The sequence below is a fragment of the Leptonychotes weddellii genome, chromosome X, assembly GCF_054177405.1.
Source record: "Leptonychotes weddellii isolate Sample4059 chromosome X, ASM5417740v2, whole genome shotgun sequence".
Lineage (NCBI taxonomy): Eukaryota > Metazoa > Chordata > Mammalia > Carnivora > Phocidae > Leptonychotes > Leptonychotes weddellii.
The window spans coordinates 34,899,949-34,910,939 of record NC_138385.1 but is presented as its reverse complement, the minus strand read 5'-3'; the positions used below and the strand labels follow the sequence as shown (position 1 = coordinate 34,910,939).

The following is a 10,991-nucleotide window of genomic DNA, read 5'->3' as shown; positions in this document are numbered from 1 at the left end:
GCTGCCCCAAGATGAGCCACTTTGGCATGAAGATTATGCTGAGCTGAAAACAAAGTCCAAAGACTCAGGAAGAAACTGGAACCCCCCTGCCCCCCCCAAAGCTGCCTAAAAGATTTTAGATAAAGGACCTGTTCCAGCAAGAGAGCTATCACCACAGATAACATTATAATATGAACTAGGTATAGTAGACAAGAAGGAACCTAGCAGAGCCTATTTGATTAAAGTCCTCTCTATGTCCTACAGTTTCTGAATGGCCCAGCAAACTTTCGTTTACCAAACATTTATTCTTTTTCATCTTCTTGTGAGTTGTGTTCCTTCCCTTTGAAATCCCAGACCCCCTTTTCTCCTTAGTTCAGGATGACTTAAATACCTCATTCTGCCTGTCTGGAATTTCATGTCTGTAGGTTCCCCTTATGTACAAAATTAAATTTGATTTTCTCCTCTTAATCCTCCTCCTGTCAATTTAAGTCTTAGTCCAGCAAGAAGAATCTCGAGGGACAGAGAAAAATTTTCTTCCTCCCCCAAAGTGACAAACATCCTATGTGATTCCTAAACACATACAAGTTTGAAAACCAAAGATGGAAGGCCAGTGTTTTTCAAACTGTCAATGAGAATTCATTAGTGGTTTGCAGTCTACATTAAAAATATATATATAATGGAGACTATCAGAGTGAATTGTATGTAGTTATGTATTGTTTTTGTGAAATGGCTGTCAATTATATATTGTATATGTATATACTTGGCCACAACATAAAATTATTTTCTTACTGTGGTCATAGCGAAAAGGTCTGAAAAGTACTAGCTAGGCATTAATGACTTAGTATGATGCACAATGAGGCAGAATAGTAATAAAAAAGCAATCAAGAAAGAGCATAGCATATAGAACTTAAGTTCCACAAATTTCTAGAGAAATAACAAAATTTAAGACACTTAAACTCTAATCATCTATAGCCATAACGGGTTTTTTGGCATAATTTGGCCAAAAAGCCAGTAACTTTACTTTTAGCCAATAACTTAAATATTTCTTTTGTTTGCTGTGGTAATAACAAGTAGAATGGACAAATGATTCAAGCTTCACTGTCGCCTTCACCAGATAAGGTGGAAGCTAGAAAAACACGATAGCCAAAAGAAGGAAAGCAATTTAGTTAACTCATTAATCGAATTCCAATCCCTGGATAACCAGAAGTAACCATCCATTAAAGCCATCCTATCTCTCTTTGCTTACAACACTCAAATAATGAATTAGGGGCTCCACTATCCAACACAACTAATCAGTTCTGAAAACTCCAAATGCTTATAAAGCCAGCCCCCCCGCTTTTTTTCCCTTTTGTTTAAAACCAAACCACGGAATTCACGGAAAACCAGTATCAGAACTGTACCTCTAGGTGAAGTGAAGACACTCAGATTGCCAAGCAGTGGCAAGCGGGCGGCGCGTCTGCGTTTCTCCACTCCAAGGCGGGAAAAGCAGGGCACTGGGTCCTCTGTGTTACTGGGAGTGGGACTGTAGCTCTGGCGGCCGCTGCGATGCTCCCCCCAGGGGTTCAGGCCCAGAAGTCTTGCCCACAGCAGAGGAAAAGAAGTGAGATCCCAACCCTACACACACACAAACGCTGAGCCGAGGAAAAGAAGCGCGATCCCACCTTACACACAAACACGCCCCTCGCGCGCGCACACACACACACACGCTGAGCTGAGAAAAGCAGCACGATCCCAACACACACACACACACACACACGCTGAGCTGAGAAAAGCAGCACGATCCCAACACACACACACGCACACACACACACACACGCTGAGCTAAGGAAAAGCGCGATCCTAACCTACCCTACACGCCCCCTCCCCACACACACAAGCTGGGCTGAGGAAAAGAAGCGCGATACCGCCTTACCTGGGTGCGCGGGTATATACACATATACATACATACAGACACACACACACACACTCGCACACAGACGCCGAGCCGGGATGGAACCACAACACGTGTCGCTGTCGCGGGGCGGGGACGGGAGGGGGCGTGGGGAGCGCGTGCAGAGCTGCAGCAAAACCTCATTCCCCGGGCCACCAAGCCTATCCTTCCACCCCGGCTGTCCCGGATCCACGGGAGCAGTTGTCCGGTTTGGAATTCACGTGCAGGAAAAGCGTAATGAGCAAGCCTGCAGAGGACTGGGACAAACGAAAACCCCGCAAACTTACCTTGGTGTCTGCCGCCGCCGCTCGCCGTCAGGGACCCAAAGTAAATGGATAGGACCTCCGAGACTGTCTTGCGGCCGGCGAGGCGGGCCTGGGCCTAATATGAGCAGAAAAAAAAACAAAAAACAAAAAAACAAAAAACGGCCTCTACCGCGGGCAGGTTACTGCTGGAGTGACGCTAACGGAGAGACGCTTAACTGGGGTCCACCTAGTTAACTCGAGAGGGCGGCCATTGACCCTGACTGGCACGCGCTCGGATTGGTTGATTCCGGTGCTGTTTCAAAGGAAACTCTTCTGTGATTGGCCAGGAAAGTCAAGCGGGAACCCGGAGGTGGTGGGTGGAGGGGGCAACAAAATTGTTACCTAGGCAACAGAGAGACGCAGAGCTCTCAGCTGTCTATTTTCGGAGCCCAGCCAGCGACCCGAAAACTGACCCAGGTGAGGAAACCTGAACCTTAGGAAGGGGAAAGAAAGGGTCCTCAAATGTCCTGGCTATTGGGAAAACTAGGGAAAACTCTAGAGTACTTACGACTCTGAAAGATACCCAAAAAAAGCCACAAGTCGCAAATAGTACAGACCTTGTCCCTCAGTTCCCCTGCCCTAGACAGTAGAAGCAGGAGGCAGCTTTAACAAAACTCAGCCTATTCAGGATGTGAGTGAGAGATGGGACAGTTTTACCACACAGGGGAATAGATGCTGTTCGACCGTCTGAAGGCCAAAATGGACCCATGAAGGCTTCCCAATGCCTTTGTCAACTCACACACACTTATGGTTTTAACACTAATTTGAAAGTGAAAACTGTGTCCTTATAGGTAGATTTGGGTGCTCCAATTGGAACACCCACTGTTCCTTCTGTTTTACATGTACAGGCATGATTTATCCAGAGTGCCTTTGTTGGGATATAATTTTTTAAGGGGTATAACGCTGTTCAAACTGAAAAACAAAATGGCGGGTGCCACTTTCTACGTGGACAATGTCCTGTGTGAGAGAATGTGAACTCTGTGACCTGAGGGTTCCAACGGACGTTGGTCAGATCCGTTGAGGACTGAGACGCAGTCGGACTGTACTTGAGTGGGCTAAAGCGTCGTGTGCAAAGACTACTTGTACTTACCTTACCGAGGCTGCTACTCACCGACAGTTGATCGGAGAGTAAGTATTTTATGTCGTGAGACTATACCTGTCAAAAGGTAAGAAACGGGGTCAAAAAATAAAATCTGCGTATGGGGAGAGAACAGAATTTGACCAGAGAGTTAGGGGTCATTTCTTCTAAGAGCTTCCTGTTGTGACAAGGATTCAGAACAGAGACTGTTTCCCAAAGAAATTAAAACAGTCCTGTTGACTTAGGGAGAAAATTTCAAAGTACTGAAGGAAAATTTGCTGTCTCAGCTCCTTTTTAGATAGAGGTGGAGTATGAGAATGAGAGAGAAACAAAAATTACTGCCAAGTGTATTAAGTTTGTCTAAAATAAAGAATAATAGAGGAAGTATTAAATCAAAAGAAGGTCATTTATGAAATATTCCAGGTATTTCCAAAAATCACGTTCTATTAAATATATTTTAAATTTGTAAGAAAAACCCTGTTAAGTCCTCATAGTTACTTATGATTTGGTACATTTTATGACATTCCTAAAAAAGGAAATCATTCTTGGTATTATAAAGACAAAGTCGGGCGCCTGGGTGGCTCAGTTGTTTAAGCGACTGCCTTCGGCTCAGGTCATGATCCTGGAGTCCGGGGATAGAGTCCCGCATCGGGCTCCCTGCTCGGCAGGGAGTCTGCTTCTCCCTCTGACCCTATCCCCTCTCATGTGTTCTTTCTCTCTCATTCTCTCTCTCAAATAAATAAATAAAAAATCTTAAAAAAAATAAAAAAATAAAGACAAAGTCAAAAATGAATTGTTTTTAATAATCATTGATGTGTATAGCTGTCAAAAATGTAAAAAAATAAATTAGCCAGTATACTGCAATTTAATTCAGACATAGGCAGAGATGATGTTTACTTTTGTGTTTTCAGAAGAATTTTAATACAGGAATTGCTAAATAAGAATCATGTAAATAAAGTTGCAGAAGAAATGCCAACTTTATTTAAGAGAGTAAATGGATTTTGAATACTTTGAAATCATTCAGCTGTAAACAGTACTTTACATAGGGTATGTGTTTACCTGTTAAACAAGTTCCCAAAGGATATATGTTGTGATTCTTTATTACCCTGGTTTTACTTACTACATATACTTGAATTAAGAAAATATTTCCTTTTGAATAGTCTGTAATTCAGAATTTTCACTAATTTCACCTAGATTTTTCTCCAATTAATTCAAGTCAAAGAGCTATCCCTACTGACACTGTGGATGGAGGCAAATGAAATAGAAGGCACGACCCCAGCCCTCACAACCAGAGTCTGACTTAATCTCTGGTTACTGATACTGCTTCAGTGCCTAGGTCTGGAGCCATCCTGGTTGAGCTTGCTTAGTCCCTAACTGGTTTCTGTGTTTCCGTAGTGAGCTGTTTCTGAAGTGTCTGTCTCTTTAGCTCTTTGTGACTAGTATCAAGAGAGATTCCCCCAATCACACCTTTATGTATGAAGGCCCTAAGGACTCAAGTTGATGTGGGCAAATCATAGGCTCTATCCGGAAAATGCTGCCTTTGGAATTCACCTAGCAAAGGAGAATGAGAGAAATAAAAACAAAGGGCTTAGAAAATTTATTTTCTAAGAACCAAATCTCAAATCGATTTAATAATATATTTTGTTTTTAATGAAATTACTACTTAAATTTTCTTTAATTTCAATTTATTCTTGGCCTATTTAAGTGGTAATGCCAGATTCAGGCAGTGTCGCTCTAGAATCTTTTTTTTTTTTTAATCACTACATTACACTGAATAGGCAAAAAAAAACATTCTAAGATACAAAGGCAGGAGATTATAGGGTTGTTGTTTTTTTTTTTAAGATTTTACTTATTTGGAGGGGGGAGGGGCAGAGGAAGAGGGAGAAAGAATTCCAAAGCAGACTCCTCCCTGAGCTGGGAGCCCAGACAGAGGCTCAGTCCCACAACCCTGATTTCATGACCTGAGGCTAAATCAAGACCCTGGATGCTTAACCAACTGAGCCACCCAGGCACCCCATAGGGTATGTTTAATAAGCAATTCAGTTTTTAACAGAACACGAATTGCTTGTAGGAAAATAAATAGGAAGCTGCAGAAAATTAGGTTGAGGTGGTATCTTAAAGGACCTTGGTTCCCAGGCTTAAGATGAACCTAATGTATATCAAATTTACAAGTGAAAGACAGCCCTACAAATAAATAACACTGCACAGTTTGTAAAAAGGCATCTTTCTTTAGTTTGTCCAATTGATCTGTTTCTGTCAAATAAATGTTTTCAATAAAGCTTAATAAATTATTCTTAATTTGTTAGACTTCTAAAAAGGATGGTAGAATCTGCATTTCCATTAAATTTAGAATATTTTTTTCCAAAAATTCACATGACTGTTTTTCTCTTGATCCTTTGAACTATTTAATTAGTTATTCGCAAAGTACTGGTGATTCATTTATTTCTCAAAATATTATATCAACAAGCATTTCTTGATTTCTTATTTTGTGTTTGCAGGTTATTAATACAGTTGATATGGTAAAAACTATTTTTGCTCAAGTGCCAATTTCATTATGACATCTCTATGCCCATTTAGCTATATACGAATCTATGCCATTTTATGCCGGCCTAATTTGGAATTTAAGAAGTCTAATTCCTAATGTGCTTCAGATATATAAAGTGTTACTATAAATTATTGTGAATGCTTTGTTATATACTCAACATACATCCCAAGAATGGGCATCCCCTTTAAAGCAGTCACTTTGGGAGTCTATCCACTTGCTGTTGCTATTGCTCAAATTACCTTTGAAAATACTCTTTTAGAATCGCCTTGAGGCCTGTAGCACATTCTTTTGAATCTCCTCAAAGTAGCAAATCTTCATTTTTTGAAAGTAGATGTGTTATCTAGATACATCTAGAAATCACTTGGAGACAAATCTGTTGTATAATCAAACTGAGTGATACCATAATGATACCTGTTTTCTTGGTGATACATATGAAGGCAATTCCAAAATATTTTGAACACAGATAGCGTAATTTACATCAGCATATAACCTTCCAAGGCGACTACTTTGCAGTACAATATTCATGTGAATTTAATCATGCTTCATTCAGTATTCATAAACTGCTGACTATGCCAGCTCTGGTTTTTGAGACTCTCAGCTTACAAGGATGGCTTCCCACTGCCCACACTGCCCTGCTTCTCACCAGATGAGAACCAGGCCAGAGCTACTTCCCAACTGGTAGGGATTTAGAATAAATCTGCTTTCCCTAAATCCAGTAGCCACTGTCCCCACTGAACGACAGCCTCATTTCATAATGTAGCTGCCCAGAGTAACCTGAGAAAGCCTTTGATTTGGTACCTAGTTTTCTTTTCCAGCTGTGATGTTGAGCCCTGCCCTATTCTGAACCTTCATCTAGTTGCCAACTCGCCAATAATCCTCAAGAGTCAGACCCTGCCTCCTCTACCCCCACCTTTGGACCAGGGTTCTGCTCCACCTGAACAGACCTCCCTGTAACCATGATTATTCAATCTTTCTGCCCTGAAACACTGCTCATATCCCAAAATTGCTGCCATGTCCCTGCCAAGCAGATGAAAATATATGAATAGCAGTTCTGGATCCATTTCCTCTTTTGTTGTCAAAGGTAGAAAACGTGTCAATAAACTTTTGCTTTTAATGTTCAGTAAATATTTAATGAACACATAATCAACTAGAACTTTCAAAATATAAACACGAGCCTCTTCGTTTAATTTAATACGTGTCAATTATTCATTTCCATAGCAGACTACCAGACCATACTGTGTGAGAAGATTGTTTTATCACCACTTACTTCACCTTTTCCATTTTAATGAGTTTCCAGGGTAATGAGTTTTATCATCAACTTATTTGACATCATTATTAGAAGTGATATTCATGCCCAGCAAAAATTAAATTTTTAAAGGACCAATAATAATAGCTAACATATGTTGAGTGCTTACTATGTGCAAGGCACAGTTCTAAGCTCTTTGACGTGTATGAAGCTACTTAATCCTTGTAACAAACCTATGAGGTAGCACTATTATTATTTCTATCTTACAGGTAAGGAAGATGGTGTGTATAGAGTTTAAATGATGTGCCTGACGTCACAGAGCTGGGAAGTAAATGATAGATACATATCTAGGCAGCATGACTCCAGAGACCTTACTCTAAACCACTATGACATACTGCCTCTACGCTAGACATACCAGGCAATTTCACATTTGTTTCATACCCTTGACATCTCCAATAGGCATTAAGATCAGTTTTCCATTTAAAAAAGAAAGTCAAAATAATAGTAAAACATAATAAAACAGAAGGTTTGTAAAACACCATCTGCATGCAGATTGACTTTGACAGGTGATTTTGTACCAGCACACATTTGAGGATCCCTTTGTATTACAGTTCTAGGCACATTGCAGAAATTGTAGTGGATCATTTAATAACAGCACTAAAGAAGTGTTTCCTGTGAGTTAATTTTATAAAATCATGTTTAAAAAATATTAGCAGAGATGTAGAAAAGATTCCTTTTATATTTATGCCGAAATCATTAACAATAGGCTTTATGCAGGTTATTCATTAAAGTCTGTGACACTTCCAAGATTTTTAAAGACCCTGAATTCCTACCCTAAATGTGACTGTAAGGATTATTTTAAAGGCTGAAGGTTGGTAGGATTATAGGTTGTGGTGATCTTTTCTTATTTATGTTTTTAATGTGTTATTTCCTAAAATTTCCATTATAGACATATATAGTATCACTATTATAACCATAAAAACAGTTCATTTATTTTGTGTGAACTTTTTGCTAAAGCCAATGAACCAACCCACTAGAATTCTCAGATGGCAGTATAATGCTAGGCATCATCAAGGGCTGATTAAAAATTTAATCTTTGGTCTTCGATGAAACAGAAAACCAAAATATCTCTTTCTGATTATCTTCTTCCTCAGAACATGGATTCTGAAAATATGGAATCTGAAAATGCAGAAACTGAAAATATGGAAACTGAAAATCTAGGATATGAAAATATGGAAACTGAAACCCTTTCTTCGGTTTCAGCTCTGCAAGCCCTCTCTAAGCTACTTTATCCTGAAGAAGAGGATGATTTTGAGCCTGGACAGGTGGTCGTATACTTACAGATGAATTAGTTCTATTCACGCTAAGTTGTGAAACTCTATTTGAACAACTCGTTCCAACCTTGCTGTGGGAGCAGGGCTGTGTCATCCAACAGGAGGTTGGAGGACTCATTATGCATGAGAGTATAACCTCTAGTACATTTCAGGCAAACATAATTATATTTTTTCTAAACTACCTGAACACTGAATAGGAAAATAGTTCTGTAACTATGGTAGCAATAGCCACATTTCAAAATGTTTGTCATTTATATTTATGGCCAAAGAATGCTTGACAACCATTGCAGAGTGGTAGCTTGGATTTTTAAGCCTAGACAGTATTTCTATAAAACAAATAATTTCCACTAGACAGTGTTTATTAGGCCCCCACCAACCAGTTCCCTTAATTGTTTAAAATTTGTCTACACATGAAAACAGAACAGAGAATAATTTGAGCCAGATAATGGGACAAACTACCTTTAGCTTACTAAAATTGACTTCCGGGTACATGCTCACACAGAGCTGTGGAATCTAATTTGTCGGATAGCATTTGGGATCAGGGCAGGTAACCCCAGGGAGGCTTGCAGCAGCAAGATGGGCTTCATTTTGGGTAGGAAAGTTCCATGAACTGGCCTCAGTCACTGCCGATATTCCCAGAATAATCAAAATACTTCTACATAACCCCCTGCTCTCCATTCTCCTGCTCCTTAGGTATCAGCAAACCTCGGCTGTCAGACTGCCTACATGAAGGCAAACAAAATTTGGGCCAGAAATCTCACACAGTAGCAGAATATGTCAATTTGCTTCACATTATCTTAGTGAAGTTGTTATTATGACGAATTTGCCATGAATAAACCATCTCCAGTGAGCATGCATATCAGTTTGCTCCTCCCCCAAAATTCTTTTCTGCCCTTGTGTGGAAAAACAAATGTAATCTGAATAGGCAGCAAAATTCAGTGGCTCAAATCAACACTGGATGGAACTTCCACCCTCCAGGAAGAGTTTAGGTAGAAGGCACTGCATCAAGGCAGACGTGCAATGGAAATAAAATTTTTAGATGGAAACTGAATCAGCTTGGAGCCAGAATCCAAGAAGTGTTAGTCAGGGAAAAGTTAGTAGAGGCCAAACAAAAATCAGGACATTAATAATAGCATTGAGTATATACAACACACAGGACACTGGAGAAAAATTTAGGAGCAAGGTATCAATGAAGTTGGGAAGGCAAGTTCATTTTTGCTACATTAAGCTGAAATAGAAGGATACATCCTGGGAAGGGTAAGGTTATGTCGTATACAAAAAGCATATTACGTATTTGAGAAACAGCAATCTTGAAGAAAGGGAAGTGGACCTTGTAACTGGGACAGATTCAGAGAAAAGATTTACCCTGGTTACAAAGCCTGTTCTCTTTGACGTTTACGTATGGAGATCTTTATTTGCATCTAGAGGTGATTCTAGGAGAAAGATAAGTGATTATGAGAATAGAGAGACAAGGATCATTTTACCAAATTGTACAATTCATAGAGGAAAATTACTGTAATAATGTATGATTCTGTATATCTGGGTTATAAGCAATTTTGAGGTAATTGGTCATTCAGACACTGCAGTACAGATATCATTAGAGGATACAGAATTGAGTATCAGAACAGTGGGAGAATAATTAATGTTTCTAATGAACTCTTAAATTTTCCAGGAGAGAAACAGCTTTTCATTTTTTAACATGTATTAATCTTGGGAACTGTGGAATGATTACAAGAGTGATGTTTTTGAAAATATTCTCTCTGAAAACAGCATTAGAACTGCTACATACACGTTGGCTTATTTACACCATCCCCACCATGAATTGCTAAGACTCTGGGAGATTGGGAAGAGAGTGTTTTTTTAAACTCACAAGGGGATCTTAAGACCTGTGGGAAATAAGGTTCACCACTCCACAGACATTGTAACCAAGTTGTTCTAATTCTCTTACTATTGCAAGGTGGCATGAACTGCAACGATAAATTTCTCAGATAATGGGATTTTGATCCATGGTAAAGACTGAAATGATATTCTCATGGAAAACATTTGCAAGATGGTTTTTAATATTTTTATTATCCTGGTTCATCATTCCACTTGAAATTTTTGTTTTTAATCATTTATTTTCATTAAGTTAATAAACTGAGACTCCCCTTCTGTTGTGATGTGCTGACCCAATCATCACTGTCCATAGAGAGCATACCAATTTTTGTCAGGAATGTTCAAGTTATGGATTTTAATTTTCCGTGGAAGGAATCACTCAACAAAACAAGAGGCCCTCATGTTCCAAGAAATGCTTTGCCCTGATTAACTATTAGTATTCTGGTGATTAATAACTTAAGAGAAGCACTACAAGTTTATATGACTTTAGTGATTAAAACAAACAAACAAAAAAACCATACAGAATACCGTCTTGGGACTTTCACATAAAAATGTCTGTAACACCTTAACTGCAGACATAGCACTTTTGAAACACCTTTTGGAAAGGAATGGTTACTGTCTTAGAAACTGTTGAGATGTTACAGATTAATTTCTGATTTATAGCTGTTGGAATAGTTTAGCATAATAAAGACACAGGTG

General features: G+C 39.3%; 2 protein-coding genes across 5 annotated transcripts in view; one reads left to right on the top strand and one right to left on the bottom strand.

Moving 5' to 3' along the window:
- NUP62CL (nucleoporin 62 C-terminal like) overlaps window positions 1–10,991 on the bottom strand; it is a 95,533-nt gene that overhangs the window by 73,538 nt on the left and 11,004 nt on the right. For 2 of the 4 annotated variants that reach the window (XM_081808451.1, XM_031040065.2), the window contains 3 exons: window positions 3,305–3,370; window positions 2,197–2,290; window positions 1,380–1,555 (listed from right to left, as the gene is read on the bottom strand). The gene's annotated coding sequence lies outside the window, so the exon portion shown is untranslated. The other 2 variants (XM_031040067.2, XM_081808453.1) reach the window with 2 other exon arrangements.
- Window positions 2,571–10,991, top strand: part of DNAAF6 (dynein axonemal assembly factor 6) — a 36,244-nt gene continuing 27,823 nt past the window's right edge. Inside the window, exons 1-2 of the mRNA XM_006744221.3 lie at window positions 2,571–2,631; window positions 8,238–8,408. Of these exons, the coding sequence (XP_006744284.2) occupies window positions 8,241–8,408 (168 nt within the window). The 5' untranslated portion in view covers window positions 2,571–2,631; window positions 8,238–8,240. The remainder of the gene's footprint in view (window positions 2,632–8,237; window positions 8,409–10,991) is intronic.